Below are 19,776 nucleotides of genomic sequence, written 5' to 3'. Positions count from 1 at the left end.
AGTCTTAACCAGGGATAGTTCATGTAAGAAAAAATTAGGATATCCTATTTTCGAGTTCAGAACATCTGGAAAAGCATTTTTGACTATTAAAAAAGTTTATTTAACAAAGAAGTTCAATATGAAAATGTACACGACCCAATTTTTATATTGTATAACAGGTGCTGTGGAGTAGGGGACATGTGGAAGCAGGTGATTTCTCTGGTGAACACCCCCATTCTTTATACTCGTTCCAAGGCTTCTAACATGATGATACTATTTCCTCGTATTACCTAAGAAAGAGAAAAGTAAATCTGAAAAGAACAATTTATTTAACACTCATATCAATTATTATTAAAGAATTTTTACCAAATCAGTAACGGTTTTTCCTTATTAAATGTTAGTTTGTGGGGCTTTTAAAATTTTTTTTAAGCCATAGGAATATCAAATAACTCAAGTCTTTAAATCATTACATAAAGCTCTTTTTAATGAGATGCACATTTTCTACATTACTACTTGAGATACCAAGTCTCCAACGACTCACTTCACCTTCTAAAAGGCAGGACTCTCGGCCCTTAAGGGATCCATAAATTAATGGCAAAAATAAGTAAAACAGAATGTCAGTTCTGGGGTATAAGATCATTAGAGGCTACAGCCATGCCACCCTGAACAAGCCCGATCTCATCTGATCTTGGAAGCTAAGCAGGGTTGGGCCTGGTTAGTACTTGGATGGGAGACCACCTTGGAAGACCAGGTGTTATAGGCATAAAAAAGTAAAAAATAAGGAATTGTAAGATGACAAGGTCCTTGCAATCTGTGAGGTCAACCAATGGTTCCCTTGCGAAAAAAAAAAAAAAAAAAGCATTTTGAGAATAAAGCAGGCTGGAAGTTGGGAAAAGCAGGCTTTATTAAGATGGCATTTTAGCTGAGTTTTGAAAATTACGCAGAATTTTGATAGGAAGATAGGAAACTATCTCTTACCTGGGAGATAAGGAAAGAATCTAATTTGGAAGCAGTGAAAGGTTATGCAAGGAAGTTGAAAACAATTTACATCCAATTTCAGAACACCTCAAAAACCAATCTTAAAAGTGTGTGGAGGACATCATGAAACCAACAATGAATGGGCCAGTGAAAAGTTTCCACTGGGGGAATGACCACTGTTTCAGCAATAACATATACAATTGAGCCTCAAATAATATGGGATTAAGGGCACCGAACCCTCTGCAGTCAAAAATCTGTTTATAGCTTTTGACTTCCCAGTTGTCCCTTGAAGATGAATGGTTCCAGGACCCACTGAGGATAACAAAATCCACTGACGCTCAAGTCCCTTATATAATATGGCAGAGAACAATGCATACAGTTGGCCCTCTGCATCTGTAGATTCCCAAGTGTGGATTGAAAATACTGTTTTTGATCTGCGGTTGGTTGAATCCATAGATGTGAAACCTAGGAATACTGTATTGACAAAATCTGTGTATGGGTGGGTCTGCGCAGCTCAAACCCATGTTGTTCAAGGGTTAACTGTATAAGAGAATGGGAGAGAGCTTAAAAGCAGGAAGAGATGTTATAAAGAAAAGGCCCTAGGAGAACAGTGTCTTTGACACAGCAGCCAATCCATAAATGAAGATAAGCCACGATACTTATAAGCACAGGTGAAATGGCTGGTATGAGTTTGAAAGGGATAGAAAAATAAGTCAAACTTGAAGGCAAGGGTCTGTGAATATAAGAATCCTGATGAACTGTAGGTTACAATGCAATAACACATCGGTCAAGTAGAGCTGGGTAAGGTGAAAGGACAGGAGGGGGCTGAGTGGAAATGTAACATCTATTAGAAATGAGAGACATTCTGAATAACATTCCAAGTAAAGCTAGGCTCCTTGCAGCTGGAATAAAAACAGCTATAACCTGTTCTTTTCTCCTTCAATTCTGCTTGCTTCATTTATCACATACACTATTTACTGTCTTCCTCACTCAAATGTCATTTCTATGAGGGCAAGGACTTTGCTTGTGGCAATATCCCCAGTGCCTAAAGTAGTGACAGGCGCAAAGAAGGCTTAATAAGTACCTATTAAATAAACGAGTGAATTACTGCAGCTGAAAGACTGGAAAGGAACATGACAGGGAGTGTGTCTTGGAGCCTGGCAGAGACTAACAGCAATGAGTATGGTGAGAGGGTGGCAAAGAATTAGAGCGGTATTAAAAAAGAACAATGCTCTCAAAATGACAGTGGGGACTGAAGGAGCCTACATACTCGTACTCGTTTTATAAGTTAGGAACAGAAATGAAGAAAGGTAAAAAACATGCTTATCTAATTCTTAGTTTTAAGTTCCTAGCTTATTTGCAATAGATGATGAATATCACATCTCACTGATCAAAGCACGAAAAACTAGCCTTCTTTCCTAGCTCCCTCCTAAAATTTTCAATTTCTGACACCTTTTCTGTAGGTGGAGAGAAGTTGTTTCAGATAATTAAGATTTTCAGATCTGAGGGGTTAAATTGGTATCACAATTTATCTTCTTACATAATATATAGAAAGTAAAGCTAGTTGGTGAACACCTTTGCCTTATGTTTGAGGCTCCGTTCTCCAAATCAAACTGGAACCACTGGGTCCAGAATTCCAATTTGCTCCTTGTTTCGTGCTTCAATACTAGTTTTTGCAAAGTGTTACTCAGGCTTTCAGCCTCTTGAAAGGGCACAGTTGTCTAACAAAGCATACAAACCTAAAACGGAGCTACAGAAGCACAAAGCTAGTAAGAACTCCTGAACTAGGTAGCATAATAAAACAGGATTTTTACTATATTCTTAGAAGAACCCTGGAGTGGAGTGGAACCTTAAGGAAATAAGCCAGGGGTGAGGCCACTGACAACTCTGGGGATGTCACATCATTAGGTGACTATCCAGCTGACAGAATCCTAAAACAAATCACCTCCCCCTTAGAACACACATTCTTAGTATAATAGTATTAAGTAATTTCAATGTCTGCCATGGGTCACTAACTTGGACAAGGGAATAATGAAGCCAATGTAATGGTCTCCTTTGCCAAACAATCTGTGAAAAACAAAACCGTAACCTGTTTGTGTCCCTTCTTTTAAGCTCAGAAAAGCCGTTCTTACATTTTTTTGGACTTTTTAAAGACAATTGATACATTATTATTATTTTATTTTTGAAGTGTTTAACTCAGTTGCAAGAATCAGTGCCTTCTAATACAAACTTTTTTGGTCACATGAGAAGCATCAGAAGTGGAATAGCAGACTGCCTAATATTAAGTAGGTGCTTGTTATTTGAATGACTTGGGAGGGCACTGCTTTTAACCAATTTCTGTGTAAATTTCCCCATCAAAATTTATGGTGAAAACTGAAAGATCTATGATCTAGGCTCAATCCTCTCTCCGATAAAATTCTGAGAAATGTCACATAATTCTCTAAAAAGTCATCTTCCCAAATTGGAATTGACTTATAGATGACAAGTCCTTCTTGAATCCTTTAGCAAATCTGTTGATATATATAAACTAAAAACCTAATCTACCCTCTATTAGAACAAAGATTTTCTAATTTGTAAAAGGAAAACTTAGGGTATTTGAAAACTGGTTTTTTTTTTTTTTTTAAAGAAACTGGCTGTTAATGATTTGGTCATAGTTTTATTAATTTTCAACAGACGCTCAAGGAGAATGTACCCGAAAAGAAGGTTGATTTATATGAAACTTGGCGGGGGGTGAGGGAGGAAGGGTCAGTCTTATAAGAGACTATAAGCCGTTTTTTCTAGTCTTGACCATGGATTTGCTTTTCAAAATGCATTAATGGTAACACATTTGAAATAAACAATAACACAAATCTTAGGACCAGTGATAAAAAATAATTACACCCCTCTACTGCTCAAACAAATAAGGCCAAAAAAAATTATCAACGCTAACAATTAGGAACTCTCACAATCTCTTAGAGGTCTTTAGGCTCTATGATTTGCTGAAGCTAAGTTGTCATTTTTGATTTACCTTTCCCAAGAAACTTAGACTTCCCACTTACTGGGTATATTGTTCTGTGCTGGGCAAGGAGAGAGATTCAAAGTCTGGCTCTTGTTGACAAACCTCAAAAACTCTTCTTCAGCAGTCATATTATTATGGTCTAATAAATGTAAAAATGTTTGCTCCTATAATTAAGAACTTAGTATTTGTTTTCTTCCACTGTGAATGGCTGTTAGCATTACCATCCCTTATAACTTACTTTGACCACTTTTAAATTTGGGTGTGATAAATTAGAAATCTAGGTTAATTACATCCACAGTTAAAAATAAAAAGTGTGATCTGTGGACTGGCAGATCTGCAAAAAAAAAAAAAGGGCACTTCTTAGAAATGCAAAATCTCAGGTTCCACCCCACAGCTATTGAATTAGGATCTACATTTTAACAAGATCATCTGAGAATTCATAAGCATGTTCTTAATCTTCACTACACATAAAACCACCCAAATCTTTTAACAAAAAAAGACAGCACCACTAGAGATAGTTTCAATAGCTTTGGGGTGGTATCCAGGAATTTTTTTTTTTTGAAAACTCTTTAGGTGACTGTAAATGGTTTAGACCAGTAGTTAGTCTTTGCTTTACATTAGAATCACCTGGGGGACTTAAAAAACCTCCATATGCTACATCTCAGACTGATTTTCAGATGCAACTAAGATGGAGAACTACTGCTCTAATGAAGACTGACTACGGCTTCTATTATAGGATAAAGCTCAAAATGATTTCCAAAAGGTGTTTCAAGACCAAGGACCTCAGAGAATTCTATATAAGATCCAGATCTAACCTAAGGTAACTGGGATATTATCACAGTTGATGACTGCCAAATGTTAAAGGAAGATGGAAAGTCTAATCTTGCTTGTAACCTGTCTAACTTCAGTTTAATCCAAGTCTTTGATAGAAGGAATGTTAATGCTTATTCCAAATGAAAAATAAAATCGGAGAGAAATCTTACATCTTTACTTACCACCATTCCAATATTGTTCTGTTGCCCACTAGTTGCCATCTCCACACATTCATCTATCACAAGATTCATAAAGGGATCAAATCCCCGCAATATTCCTTGAACATGTCTGCCACCATTTAATTTCACTAAAAAAATGGAACAAAGTTTTAATAAAACTGACCATTATCTATCAAATATTCATTAAAAATTAGGTGGGGTAAAACCCAGGTATTTGAGATGTACAATCCACTATCCTTACTATATGCCAACTAGGTTAAACATTCCACATTACCTCCATGTTTAAACTTATAAGAATCTTATAAAGTAGAATCATCCCACCTTTTTATGAGGGAACTGAAGTATAAAGCTTTTAAGTAACTGATTCAAGGTTATAGAACTACTGTGTGACAGAGTCAGGATTCAAACCGAAGGCTGCTTACCTCTAAAGCCACAGTCTTAACCCCTATGTACTTCAAGTACTGAATGGGTTAGATTTTTAGTCCTTGTCTAAGTCCTTTGTTTAAAGGAAAAAGGTTGATAAAATTTCAAATATCACGAAATAGGAAAATCCCGTTAATTTTGTGACAGTTGAGGCGGGGCTTATGTGAAATATTGAAAATATTGAAAATATTGAAATATTGAAAAGTCTGAAGTACTGTAAAATTTATTAAATAGCAGATACTAGGTAAATAAAACTGTTTAGTTAAGATTTTGATAAACCTGCTTAATTAATGATTGTGAATTAGAGACTCTGTGTGCTCTGAATTTTTATAAAGTTGCTCCAAATGTTATATATTGTCAAGATACATGTAAAAAGCAACTGATTAAATAAAACTTACATGATAACTTCTTGTCCATAAATCTGAAAAAGCAAAAGGGATAAAGATTATACAACTGATTAAAAAAACTTAAGCATAAATAAGCACGAAAGTAGGTATATACTCAATTTTATAATAATTTCCTAGACAATACAATTTGCTAAAATTTGCACAATAGGAATAATGAAATTTAATAGTAAAAATCTTGTACTGCTGTAAAGGATGAGGGAATGATGGTCCACCTCAGTTAGTACTTATACAAAGCAATGTATTTTGGGAAGGGACAAGATAATCAATAAAAATGGAACGGGTTTGTAATATATTAATGGACACAGAGTGTATACTGATGTGACTTAAAAAACATTGTTCAATATTAACCTAATTTTCAATGGCTGAATTTTATAGCCATAACAAAAAACAAAGATTTAATTACATTTTGGTTATTTCCCAAACCAAATTGTGAAGAAACTAGAAGTTGTAATCAAACTTGTCCAATCCAATAGCTACTTTATATTTGGACAATAAGCAGTGTTTTATTCAAAATTAAGCATTATTCTTCAACAATTAAGTATAACAATTTGAATGAAACAAGACAATCTCATGTCAGCAGGGTAATATGAAAACTATTAAGCTGTGTAGGCAAATCTAGAAAATAGGAAATTTCACTCAATTTTAATGCATAAGATAGCATGGGAGAATCCAAAAATAAATAAGACATGGGGCCCGACAGAAGGTGCAACAAGATTCTTCACAAATAAAAAGATATAGTATGATGTATAAAATGATCTATTTTAATAGAGTATATAAAACATACCCAATATAATACACGTGAGCTTAATTAATCCTTACAACTTTGTAAGTTATGTACTAGTATTACCACCATTTTATAGATGAGAAACTGAGGCTCAGAAAGGTTAAGTGAATTGTCCAAAGTCATACGGCAAGTGAGAAAGTCTGAGCAAACACAAATGGTTCTATTGGCTGGAGAACAGGGTACTCAATTATTAGTGTGTAATATCTGATGCTTGGATTTCACACAAAGGAACTTGAGTGCTGGGTCAAGAAGTCTGGATTTTATTACGCAGAGTGATAAGTTATTAAAGCAGTCAGTCATTGGCCAAAAGACTGTAGCAGCGATTTTTTAGTGGTAGGAGGGGGAATTTGGTTAAGCCAGGGTATCTCAACCTCAGCATATTGACATTTGGGGCCAGATAATTTGTTGTTGAGGAATGTCCAGTGCATTGTAGAATGTTTAGCAGCTTTCCTGGCCTCTATCCACTAGATGCCGGTAGAATCAGACTCCCTACCCCCCATTTAAGAACCACTGAGTTATGCTAAACCAGGAGAAGTATAAAAGAAGAAGGTATTTGTGAGAAAGTTAAGGAAGAAAAATTTGAAAGTGATTTGAGAGGTAAATCTGACAGGATCTCACATAAAATCTAGAGATGAGAAAGAAAGGTTAAAACTAGTTTCATCCTCTGAAATTCTCAAATATTATCTATTAAGAATCAAAAAGGAAATCTAAGATTACAAGTAGCGAATGGTCCTTTTATTAGAAAATAATTAACATTTCACTAGTTCCTGAGCAACCCAGAGGATACTTACAAGATTTTACGGGCGCACCACTAAAAGCATAACTTTCATATAAGCATTTTCACGAAAACAATTTCTATTTTTCTTAATGTTAGAATTATAATTTAATAACTAAGGCTTTAACAGATCCAACTAAAATATAGTTTTTGCATAAAAGATGGCTTTGATACAAATGTGTACTTAAATGCAAAATTATTAAGTATGAACTTTTCCTTCAATCTGACTTCTTTACGGGGCTGGTAATAAATTAACTATAGGCAAGGCCGACCAAATGAATGACTCACAAGTTGATTCCCGGGAATTTTGTATCCTTTGTGCTATCCAACTACTACTCGCAGAATTCCTGCATTACATGGTATAAACAAGATAAAGAAGCACGTACTTAGGAGACATGGAACATATTGGGCCCTTTCTAAAGTAGAAATATCCTACTTCGAGTTGATTTTATTGGGTGCAGGGAAACCCCCCCCAACCTTCTTGATTAGGAAAAAAATGAATGTTCTCACACAGCTCTGTTGACAGAGCAAAGCTACCATGCGACATTCAAGTACAGGAAAGCAAGAAAAAAGAATGGGATTTCTAAGTTAAAGTTCAAAGAAACAGCTACAAACATTCTTAAGGTTAAAGTGGCTTTTGATTTCTCATATACTATCATACAATTCGATTTTATCCATATCCTTAGTTTCTTATAGAATTACTCCCCAGCCTCCTGATCTAAAACAAGATGCAATTTAAGTTGGTCAACAAAGGGTGGCATCCGAGATCTTCAAGTAACTAGGGGGAGACGTAGGGCCGAAAGCTCCAGCCAGAACAAATCTGCGGAACAGAGGCGCCTTGGATGCCTTTGGTAACCATGCCGACCAAGCAGAAATGCGATCTCTGCGCGGGCTTCAGGCACGCAAGCGCGAGACTCCGCCTGGGATCTCCGGGGCCTCTGACCGGAATACGCATGCCAGGCGCGCGGAAACTGAGGCGGATCTACGGGACCTACGGAACTCGAGGCATACAAAGAAGCTGCTAATCGCGCGTGGCCTTCGCACATACTTACTTTTTCAACTCGGGAGGGTGAGCCTTGCTCATGGTGCCTACTCAGAGAGCTCAAAGATGCCTCCAAACGGAATACCTGGCCTCGCTCACGCTCCCGCGGTAGACTCGGCGTTTTGCGTCTGACGTCTCTGATCCCGTTAGCCAATCGGTTGTCGGCAGCTTTCTTATTTCACCTCGCGATACTTAGAGGAAGCCAGAGCGCGTCGATCAGCCCCAAGCTTCCGGTTGCGTCGCCAGCGATTGGCCAGAACAGAGGGTGGGGCCTCTAGGCGTTCTTCTTAATTGCATGTTCCCTTCTGTGAAATTGAGTTAAATGTCTGACTAGCTTCTCTGCGATGGCTGTCAATCCCTAATTTTAGTAGATCACATCGTTTGTCTTTTTCATGTATAATAAATGAAAATAAGCTCTGGAGGAGTGGGCCCTTTTTTTCTTTGGAATATAGTCCCACAGCATATTGTCACGCTAACCTAGGGCTGCATTAACATCTCAATTAGTGACCTCTGCACCAAAGAGTAGGGTGCCTGGGCCTCAGTTTCCAAGAATGTGAATCTAGAGCCCGGAAGTATATTCCAGACTTACGGTCTCGCAATTCTTTTAACATTGCCTTCAGAACCCCACCAAATGTTCTTTGACCCCATACATAAAACGTGAAGTGCAGCACACAAATGATCTCTGATAAGAGGTACTGATTTTCAAGTCAAGAGCGTAAGTGTAAAAAGTGGTCTCCGACTTGTTCCCAGTTGTGACCCAAAATAGGCGAATCCACATTTATGAATCTAATACAATAGAGATTATAGAAGACTTGGGCCAAAATAGAAAAGCCCTGGTGATTCTAAGTAGGGGATAGTGTTCCAAAATTCAATTCATTCCTAATGTTCAGGAATGGCTCTATTTAAATATCAATGATAGCAAAGATTTAGCTAAGCTCCTCATATATTTTGTACTCTCTTGGTACTCAAAATCCCAGGCATTGCATATTCTCGAGTGGTCATAACTGATCTTTTCCTCTTCTTGCTGTGTTTATTTGAAGCTAGAAAGCTGACGATACTGCATTTTTTTAAGCCTTATAGTTTATTTTACATTAATGGACTTCAAGTAATAGTGCTCTAGCCTGCCCTCAGTTTAATTACAATGAACAAGTCGTGCATGCATCCAAACCATAACACATAATTTTCACTTTTCTGAACCTCTTAAGAGACTTACTTCACACATGACAAAGAAAGACATCCTTAGGAAGTTATATATCCACTGCCCAGATATACGGAAAGAAACACAATAGTGGAGAAAAAAAAATTAAACTTTATTTTTTAAAACCAGACCACTAGGAAAATATATCACATGCCTGAAACAGCAAACAGACAGATTATATTATCATTTCAAGTAATAAGGTGGTAAAAAGACAACAAAGTCCTTATCAAAACGGTAAGGTGCCAGAGCTGGGGCAGGAACATTGCATTCTGCAAAGGCCCCAGGCAAAAGTAGTATTTGGTAATGGGGGCTGCCTCACTTTTGCCCTAAAAGAGCAACAGCTCACACCTGAGTTACTTACTTTTTTCCCCTTGACCTTCCTGTTACCAAGGAATTGTCTCAGTAAGGCTCTTATTTCAGGGGACTAAGTAAGCAACAATGGGTTTTAGGTTTCATTCCTGAAAACTAGTTTTTTTCCAGATCTGGTACTTTCAAACTCTTAATTAAGCAGCCAACAGTGAAAAGTTCCTCTTTCACTGTTCATTCCTGGATACCTAGATACAGCACAATCAAAACCCTCTTTCTCTTCAAGGGAGAGGGTCACTGCGAGATTGTCCTATCACTTTGCTGCAGACAGCCTTAGGCCCATCATGGCAGCCAGTGAGAGGGGAGGTCTGCTTCCCATACCCAGTGTGACATCACCTCTCATGTTTTTAGAGGGTCTCCAGGCTGAAAGATATGTGAGAATTTTAAGAAATGAACATCCACATCTTGATGGCCAGAAAGAGATATCCAAAGGAACCTCTCAAAGGTCTTATCCAAACTACCTCTCCCAACTCCGCATCTTAAATCAACTTCATGTTCTTGTATATAAAACAAAATCAAGCAAAACAAAAGACTCAGAAAATTTTTTTCCCTTTCTTAGTGACCTGATGGATTTTGTTTTACAGCTTATGGAAAATGGTGTGGTGATGTTTCTCGTAAACAGGTCGGCAACGAACAGAAACACCTCTCCTCATACTCTACCAGATCATTGGCAGGTTAGAGAAACATGTCAACCTCTTGGTACCTGGGTACTAAGAAGAATCTGGTACCTCGGAGTGCTCTGGTTTGGTATGAGGGAGATGCCTACTGCTAGGATAAGCACTTGCCACAAGAAATTTCGGCTCTCAAAACTCTCTGACCCAAATTTTAGCACCAGTTTTTTTCCATTTCATTTTCTAGGATTAAAACATATAGGAACCAGTGTCCAGAGGCAGGTGATATATGCCTTAAACTTGCTGCCATCCTTAATTTCTTCATTCATAAATTGTTTAAAAGACCAAAATTCTCATCCTTCTTTTTAAATAGACTCCTGCCCTCAGCCCCGATGGCCAATGGCAAAGACTTCTATTTCTGAATAGATGAGAGAGACTCCTTCATCTTCTTGGTCATGCTTGGAATGAGGTTCATGTGGTCATCCACACACTTGGTCACACAAGTCTCCAGCTGCCGCTTCACCTGAAGCTCTTTACTCCCGGCATCTATTGAATCTTTGGCTTTGTCATTGCAATGCATGGTACACCGGGCCAGGCGGTCCTGTGGCAAGAGAGCAGAGAAGGCTAAGAAGCTGGCCTTCATTTACCGAGCGCTTATCATGTGCCAGGCGCTGTGCTACATAAGTCCTCACTTAATGTTGTCTATAGGTTCTTGCAACTGTGGCAAAACAACATATAACGAAATCAAATTTACCACAGGTTAATTAAAATAAAAAAGAGTTAAGTTCCTATGGTATCTCACCAATGTTATAACAAAATGGTGTTATTCAAGGACTTGCTGTGTTTTGGTTTGACATGTACTACCTTGACGAACTAAAGGGACATTATAGGGCAATTAACCACGATTATCCTGATTGAAACAAAGGATGGCACCAGGAGGGCCCAGACCAAGCACAAGAAAGCAGGTGAATGACAGAATAAACTGTACAGGAGCCCCTTCCAGAAAGTGAGAAGTAACTAGAGGATAGTTACTCAATTACAGAAAGACAAATATCTTGATTCTTTAATATCTATCCTTGCTACAGAAAAACATTCAATTCAACAATTATTTATTGAGTATCTACTACGTGCCAGGTATTCTTCCAATGTTGGGGAATACAGCAATGAGTAAAACAGATGAAATTCTTGCCCTCAAAGAACTTATATTTCAGTGAGGGCAGAAAGACCAACAAAATAAATAAGTGATGTTGAAGAAACAGTTGAATATGTGAATTTGGATATCAGGAGTGAAGTTGGTCTACAGTTATGAATGTAGGAGTTGTCAGCATATAGATGATATTTATACCTATGAGACTAGAGAACTAGATAGAAAAGAGAAAAGGTCCAAGAACAGCCCAAGGCATTCCAATGTTCAGAGGTTAGAGAGGGGAAAAGCCAGCAAGGGCGGCCACTGAAAAGATAAGCCAAGAGAGGTGGGAAACCAGGAGAGTGGGGTGTCCTGAATAAAGTGTTGCAAGGAGGGGGAGAATGATCCACTGTGTCAAAGATGCAGACAGGTTGAGTAAGGTGAGGAATGAGAAATGCCCACTGGATTTAGCCTCATGGTGGGGAATGGCAAGGGCAGTTCTGGTACAGTGGGAGAGTGAGTCTGATTGGAGAGGATTGAAAAATGGTTTGGTGATGCTTCTGGTAAACAGGAGGTTGGCCATGGAAGTTATACAGCAATTCGAGAATCAAAATTTCAAAGACTCTATTTATAAAAATAGGTCAGAATAAACACAAAGAAACCTTTTGGAGTTTTATGATCTTGGAGATGTTATTCCTTTATAGTGTTAGTAATTTTAAAGAATTTTATACAGCAGAATGTAAAAATGTATCACATTAGATATAACTTTTCCATGTGAACAGAATCCCAGGCTACGAACAACTAGTTCAGAAGTGGGCCCTACTTCCCAAGTTCCAGAAAAGTATATTCAGAGGGAGGGAGTAAAGTGAAGTTGTGGCTACTCTTTGCTTCAGAGAGGGAAGCGGGTGGGCAGGGTTCTTAGTGACCTCAGAAGGGTTTTTGAGGTAGGTCTCCAGGAGTCAACAATAACAATGCTTCATATAAATGACTGCTCTTTAGTGACATGCCTTCTGGGTGTATCAAGTAGGGGCAATTCTGGGTGGGTAAGTCCACAAAACGATGACAGGATCTTGCTCTAATCTGCACTTTTTAAAGACAAGCCTATTCTCACTTTCCTGGGGATTCTGCTGTTGTAGGAATGAATTAATATGTTTTAGAAAGCTATGTACTATATAGTATACATATTATATTTGGTGTCTATAGAAAAGAAAAACATAAGGCTCTACTTGGTCATGACCTCCGTTGGTCACTCATTGTTTCTATGGGAAATACAGACAGCACTCAATCTTCAGGACTTTGTCCCAAATTTCAAACCCTGTGAAGACTGGTTGGCTATTCCACTGTCATCAATGTTAACAGGACCAAGACACTAAAGCTGAGAGTTTTGTGGCAAATTATTGTCATTTCTTGCTAAAGAGCAACAACAAGGAGTACAGTCCTCTCTCTGTCTGGGATATTCCTCACCTGGAACTTCTCCAACTCGCTAGTCACCAGGGCCTGTGCTTGAGCCAGAGGCGCGTGGCAGCGTTCAATGCACTGGTGCACCTGCTGCATGGTCGCCTGGCTGTCCTCACAACAGCTGGCGCTGCACCGGAACATGAGGCCCTGGGGAGGGATGGCAGGGAGAGGTTAGGCAAGAAAACCCCTGGGACAGAGATGGCCACGGAGTGCAACAGAGGTTAAGAGGAGCGTCTACATTTGCACCTCAGAAGAGACATCAGGACCTTAAGACCACAAAGGGGAAAATTATCCTCAATGCCTCGCAGAGTGTTTCATGGCCTTCTTGCTGCTAGCTCAGTGGCACTTGTTGCTTCAAAGGCTGGATGGACAGGAAGGTGGCGGTGAGTCAGCTAAAGCCAAATTCTGAAAACCGGGTGCCTATACCACAGGGTTTCAGAGGTCAGCAACCGAGTAATCTGTATTCCACCGGGGGGAAGCCAATCCATTAATCAATGACTCAAGGGGCACTACAAAGGAAACCCATAATCGAGTTAAGAAGGCAAGACCACCACCAACATAACAGTTAGGGGGATCAAAGCAGTACAGCATATAAACCAGTACTGGGTGGAGCGAAGAACCGGGCATGACCTGGCCACTTAGGAGGTGAAGCACTTTCACCCTTCTGGTCTTTTGCCTTTCTGGTCTTTCACCTTGGCCGTGCTCTTTCTGGGCCTTGGACTGCTCACCCGCAGAAGGGGCCGCGCAAGAAGGAAAGGTGGGGGAGGCCAATGTCTCATACCAGGGGCTTTCTAACCCTGGTCCGGGGACCCGCCCGTCGCCACCTCTGGCTGGCCTGGGTGGAAAACGGCCTTGCGCGTGGCGAGGGCGCACAGATTTCATCTGCTCGGCCGAAGCTCCAGTTTTCCGTCTGAGGGTAACACCTGTTTCCGAGGGAGCCGCAGCGACCCCAGGGACACCTCGACCCGGATCTGCGGAGAAGGGGGCGGCGGCGCGGGACGATGTGGGAAGATGCCGCGAATTCCGCACCACCGGGGTCCCCTCAAATCGGTCCCCGCCCCGCTACCTGCATCTTTCGGATGTTCTCTCTCTCCAGACTCTTCACCATGGAGTCTACCGCCTCCTGCACCCGGAGCTGCTGCAGCTCCGCCATGGTGACCCCGCGTTGCACCGGGTCGCGCCGGCGCCCACATGGACTCCTCACACGGGCCCGCCCCCTCGCCGCCGCTTCCCGGGTCAAGGCGGCAGGTCCTTCCCTGGCCCACGCCGCCGCCTGGCGTCCGAGAGGAGCAACTGCACGCCAGACGGCAGCGCTCCAGACTGCCACTGGCTCCAGCTCCCCGCCTGGCTGTCCTCCGTGCTCACCTCGCCTTGGGCAGCGGAGGACTGCTTCACTTGATCTCCGCACGGCGACCGTGCTCGCATTGCTACTACCTTTCTCCCCTCTCTTCCTTCTCCGCCTTCAAATTTTTAACACTTTTAATACGAATAATTAACATACAGAAAAATGTCCAAATATTAGATGTACAGCTTGATGAATTTTAACAAACCTGCCCTTTTCCAGTTTCTGCCCGTTCTCCCCCCAATCCCTCACTTCTGACTCCAGGCCACCACTGATCTACTTTCTATCACTACAGATTACATTTTTCCTTTTTAGAATTTCACACACACACACACACACACACACACACACACACCTCACATATATCTATATACTATATATATACATATATGTTTATAATCATTCAATATGTACTCTTTTCATATCTGACTTTTTCTCCCAGCATAAACTTTTCGGATTGAGCCTTGTGGTTGTTTGCTGTTTGCTGCCGAATGGTATTCCATTGAACGGACGTATCACTATTTGTTTTTCTATTTCCCTGTTGACATTTGGGTCTTTTCCCGTTATTAGCTGTTATGAATAAAATGACTGTGAAAGTCTTTTGTAGGCATAGATTATGAATAAAATGACTGTGAAAGTCTTTTGTAGGCATAGATTTCCATACCCTTGGGTATTTATCCATATTTACTCGTGGGTAAATAACTCGAAGTGAAAATGTTGGCTTGTTGGTAGATGTATGTTTATGCATTTATTTCCAATAAAAAATTATTAGCCTCAAAGGTAATGCAGAGGCTATAGATATTTAATACATAATGAAGCATTTTTGTGCCAGAACTCCTGGAACAGTTCTGTCTGGAGTGCTTCACCTTCCACCCCCAATTTTACTCTTCTGTGCATTCATTTACTGAACACATATTGGGCATCTGCTAGACACAGGGCACCTTGCTAGGGATGAAGGTCCACAGGGGAGCATCGGTGAAAGTGAAGCGGGCAGACACAGGCAATGCTGGAAAGGATGTGCTATAGGGGGTGGCAGGGACTGGCAAGAAGGAGGTGAACTGTTCAGGTGCCTCAGGAAAGGCTTCTTGAAGATGAGTGGGTGTTTGCCTGACATGAGATGTGAGGAGAATGTTACATCAAGCATAGGGAGCTGCTGTGAACAAAATAGTGTGAAAGAACTTGAAGCTTTGGGAAAGCCAAGTGATTCTGCTGACTTGGAGCCTGTAGTAGTAAAGGAGACAGTAAGTAGGGGAGATACAAGGACAGGGACCTTGACATTGAAATTTAGGCATTTGCTGCCATTGGGCACTAGATGGCAGGAGAACTCTGGTTTGAGGATGGGGGAAGGTTTGACTTAACCTAAAGCCCTTTCAAGAAAGCTGCCTTCTTCAAGCATGTAGCCTAAGTGCTGGTAGCTCCCTGGACACCACTGTTCAGGGTTTGAGACATCTTTTCCACCTCAAGCTAGAATAGAGGGGACTCTCAGCAGCCACTGGAATTAGGGGGACACCAGTTATTATTACAATGTGCTTGGTACTGTTTTAAGTGCTTTACATGGATTGTCTCATTTAATTCCTATAACAATCCTTTGAGCTGAGTACTCTGTTATTCACTTTTCTCCCACATGGGGCAGAAAACTGAGGCCTAGGGAAGCAAAGCCACTTGCTAAAGGTTGCACATTTAGAGGCCTAAATTGGTGGAGCTAGACTTCCAACCTGGATAAACTGACTCCAGACTTGAGAAGTAGAAATTCTGTCATGACTGACTCAACGTTTATACTTATATCTCCATAGTCTGTGGAGAGTTCTTTCTTTCTTCTTTATAGCACAATCTGAAACTCCTCACTTTCCCCCTTTATTCTTAATATCAGACTGAATCTCTCCAACAAGTCCTACTTGCAGGAGCCCAGTTAAGGGCACTAAAATGAATTTAAAAGTCCTTGAGAAATGCACCGTTGCTAGTTTGTGTATATGAAATGAATGTTGTTGTTTTTTTTTTTTTACTATTAATGAAAAATGAATCCTGACTGTAGTTGGCTTTGGAAGCCAAATGGGAGTCATGGTGGAAGCAGAGTTTAAAATCATTTTGGGAAGCTCAGATACCTATTTGTGTACTCGTATCCTGGTGCTTTGGGAGCAGGAAACAAGTCAGATGGTCAGTTAGGTAGTCTGGATTTCTTCCTCTCCTCTTCTGCACACCATGCTGTGCACTCAGAATCTGGTGGTGGCCCAATGGTGGCTGAAATACTCCTAGCTACTCTATAAGGCACACACTGTGGCACTAGATAGATCAGGACTCTTTGGTATTTACTTATATTCAGATATGGGCAGGATAAATGGGTCCTGGAGGCCAGGATGATAGGAGGAAGAGAAGTTTGCTCATTGCTGCCACCATGTCTAAACTTCAGCTTAGCCAGAAATGGAGCTACACCAACCTTGGTTGAAGAGCTCCAGGTGAATGTTTATGGAACAAACTCGTCACTTAAAATGTAGTTTTTATGTTATTGCTTTCTAGTCATGATATTTCTTGGTAGATTAGGAAGACATGCTGAGGGAAAGAAAACTCCCAAGCAAAGAATATCATCTTCTACAGAATGAAAAATTCAACTTTCTGGAAGTCATAAAAACTTAAATTAAAATACATTTGAAGCTTTGATTGAATGCTTATTTTGTATATATTTATATTATTAAATATAAAATAAAGCAAATATTTTATGATTATAAATAGCCCAGCATGTAAATATCTCTTTAGTGTATTCATATATCTTTAGCTTATTGTTATTACCCTAGATAAAACCACCACAAATAATAATAATATTTATATTTATATACAATATTATAATTATTATACTCTTGGGCTATTACAATTGGCCTTGTTTAAATCTTTTGTACATCTTCCTATTGAGTGGTCTTTTACTTATTGGTTTGTAGAATATATTTATATAGTCTTATAATGAGCTCTTTGTCAGTTATATGTGTTACAAAGCTTTTCCCTTTCTGAGTGACTTGCCTTTTCACTTTCAAAATAGTATCTATTGAAAGAAGTCTTATTTTAAATACAGTTCTATTTATAATGTTTTTCCATTTATAGTTAATTCTTTTTTGTATCTTGTTTAAAAAATCTTTTTCAACTGCAAGTTCATGAAAAGATTCTTAAGATTTTGAAAAATTATATTTATTTCTATTCAACATTAAGGCTATAAATGTCCCTCTTATACTACTTTAGCTATTCCAATAAATTTTGTAGTATTTTCATTCAAACATTTTCTAATTTTCTTTAGGAATTCTTTGACCTATAGGTTATTTAGGAATGTATCTCAATTTCCAGATATATGGGTATTTTTTAGGTAACTTTTTGTTATCAATTGCAGATGTGACTGCATTATAGTCAGCAAACAAACTCTGTGTAATTTGTCTATTGAAATTTGTTGAAACTTGCTTTATGGTCAGAAGAGACTTTTCTGACTGTCCCTTCCCTAACCCCATATATTCCTGTCATATATTCAGTTAGCATTCTGTATTTTTCTGGGACAATGCTCATGACTGCTTATTACTTGTCCCATATTTCTTTTCTCTGATTAAAACCTCTACAAGGACAGAGACCATGTCCGCCTTTTATATTGCTCTTCGTCAATTCTTTGCTTAGCGTCTGGCATATCTAATCCCTTAGTAAAGGTTTGTTTAATGAATGAATAAATTTATTTCACTATAAAAGTAATTATCCATAAATATTTGGAAACCAGAGAAAAGTGATAACAAATAAATAAATAAATAAAAATTCACAATACCACTATACTATTTTAAATACCACTGTTTGTGTGTGTGTGTACTTGGTTTAAACATAATATATGTTTATTTCTCATTAATCCTCTGAAGGTACGCCGTCTAGGGCTCATGTGGAAGCTCCCTGACTCTAGTCTGGTTCTAGTTGCTCTGCTCTCCCCAGGGGTCACACCCTCATCCACATGGTCTTGATTTATTTCTTTCCAGTCTTTTTTTCTATGTAGGTGTTTTTGTTTTTGTTTTTAACATCGCAGTAATAAACTGTATATACTCAGTATCTTGCTTTTACAATTATAAGTACTTCCATGTCCTTACATACAAATAAAAGGAAACATAGAGTGTGGCTAGTGATCAATATTAAGTAGAAGAAGACTGAAATTATAATACAAATGTAGAGATTTGAGGAAGTCCTGGGAGGGGAGAACCCCCAGACGGTTGAGCAATCCGAGAGCAGAGGAGTGCTTCTGCCTTCCTAGAGCCCCAGGGAGGTGACCAGACTCCAGAGAAGTGACGGCTGCATGGCGGGCCCTGGGGCAGCCCCACAGGTTCCCCAAGACTCTGTGCATAGGACCCATGGTCCAGAATGGGAGCTTCCTAATGAACTCTGTACAGCAGAGAGAAGCGCAGAGCCTAGAAGTAGTGGAGAGACGAAGCTGGACCTGGACAGGTCTTGTGGTTGGGAAGAGGGATGACTAAGCAGTAGCTGGCAAGAGCCACAAATTGAGACTTTGTCTCCTGCAGAGGCCAGTGTGGACAGATAATACAACTCACCCTGCCATCAGACATCTTGATAGACGCAGCTAAGGGATGGGCCCCCATAATGATTGAGATTGTGTCCCTGCCACCCAGAAGAAAGGAGGTCACATAAGAAATTCTTCAGTCTTAGATAAAGTTTCATTTATTTTACACCTGAATTTGTGAGTTGAGATTTGTACTAGCTATATGTGTGTTCCTTAGATGAAGAATCCATTAAAAAGAACAAGTGGGGAGGTAGATAGGGATAAAAGGGGTCAAATATTTGGTGACAGAAGGAAATCTATCTTTGAGTGGTGAACACAATGCAATATATATATATATATATATTGTTATATATATATATATTGTTATATGAACACACAATGCAATACATATATGACATACTGTTGAATTGTGCACTTGAAACTTACTTGATTTTATTAATCGATGTCACACCAATAATTTTTAATAACAAAAAGAGCAACAAACCAGTCATGTGGATTACTGCAGTGACTAAGAAGTTGTGAGTTCTAGTTCTCTGTTGCAGGGCACCAGTATCAGCTATGTTGTCTGAATGACATTAGCCACTGTCTTGGTTCAGTACCCCTCATCCTTCCAAGACTATTGTAGTTGTGGGGTTCAGAACGAGTCACCCCAAGATGTGCCTATTGGAATGCAGATTGTTTTTAGCTAAAGACAACTTTAGCCACAGGCTCAAGAGAAACTTCTGCCCCTCCCTTAACTACCTGGAATAACTTGAATTAAGGGCCTTGCCCATAA

At 39.5% G+C, this 19,776-nt stretch overlaps 2 protein-coding genes and 1 pseudogene across 2 annotated transcripts; 1 reads left to right on the top strand and 2 right to left on the bottom strand.

Moving 5' to 3' along the window:
• Nucleotides 1-76: 76 nt before the first annotated feature.
• Nucleotides 77-8,543, bottom strand: SNRPG (small nuclear ribonucleoprotein polypeptide G). Its single transcript, XM_006909511.3, has 4 exons — nt 8,389-8,543; nt 5,769-5,791; nt 4,951-5,075; nt 77-269 (listed from the first exon to the last, which is right to left on the bottom strand). Exons 1-4 carry the CDS (start codon nt 8,418-8,420, stop codon nt 219-221), a joined length of 231 nt encoding a protein of 76 aa, XP_006909573.1. The 5' UTR covers nt 8,421-8,543; the 3' UTR covers nt 77-218.
• Nucleotides 624-742, top strand: LOC112478112 (annotated as a pseudogene).
• Nucleotides 8,544-9,666: 1,123 nt separating the features above from the next.
• On the bottom strand, nt 9,667-14,366 carry FAM136A (family with sequence similarity 136 member A). Its single transcript, XM_006909510.3, has 3 exons — nt 14,204-14,366; nt 13,144-13,284; nt 9,667-11,154 (listed from the first exon to the last, which is right to left on the bottom strand). Exons 1-3 carry the CDS (start codon nt 14,288-14,290, stop codon nt 10,966-10,968), a joined length of 417 nt encoding a protein of 138 aa, XP_006909572.1. The 5' UTR covers nt 14,291-14,366; the 3' UTR covers nt 9,667-10,965.
• Between the last annotated feature and the right edge of the window lie 5,410 nt (nt 14,367-19,776).

The sequence above is a fragment of the Pteropus alecto genome, unplaced genomic scaffold (assembly GCF_000325575.1).
Source record: "Pteropus alecto unplaced genomic scaffold, ASM32557v1 scaffold131, whole genome shotgun sequence".
NCBI classification, from domain to species: Eukaryota; Metazoa; Chordata; class Mammalia; order Chiroptera; family Pteropodidae; genus Pteropus; species Pteropus alecto.
The sequence above is the reverse complement of the archived record's forward strand: the minus strand, read 5'-3'. Positions and strand labels throughout refer to the sequence as shown.

What these genes read in the sequence shown, in the direction of transcription:
- SNRPG (XM_006909511.3), bottom strand. Translation starts at nt 8,420, where the DNA reads ATGAGCAAGGCTCACCCTCCCGAGTTGAAAAA. An exon ending in TATGGACAAGAAGTTATCAT is followed by an intron (nt 5,076 to 5,768) that starts GTAAGTTTTATT and finishes CCATTTTTTTAG; the next exon opens with TGAAATTAAATGGTGGCAGA. An exon ending in AGAACAATATTGGAATGGTG is followed by an intron (nt 270 to 4,950) that starts GTAAGTAAAGAT and finishes TCTCTTTCTTAG; the next exon opens with GTAATACGAGGAAATAGTAT.
- FAM136A (XM_006909510.3), bottom strand. Translation starts at nt 14,290, where the DNA reads ATGGCGGAGCTGCAGCAGCTCCGGGTGCAGGAGGCGGTAGACTCCATG. An exon ending in AGAACATCCGAAAGATGCAG is followed by an intron (nt 13,285 to 14,203) that starts GTAGCGGGGCGG and finishes ATCCCTCCCCAG; the next exon opens with GGCCTCATGTTCCGGTGCAG. An exon ending in GCGAGTTGGAGAAGTTCCAG is followed by an intron (nt 11,155 to 13,143) that starts GTGAGGAATATC and finishes CTCTTGCCACAG; the next exon opens with GACCGCCTGGCCCGGTGTAC.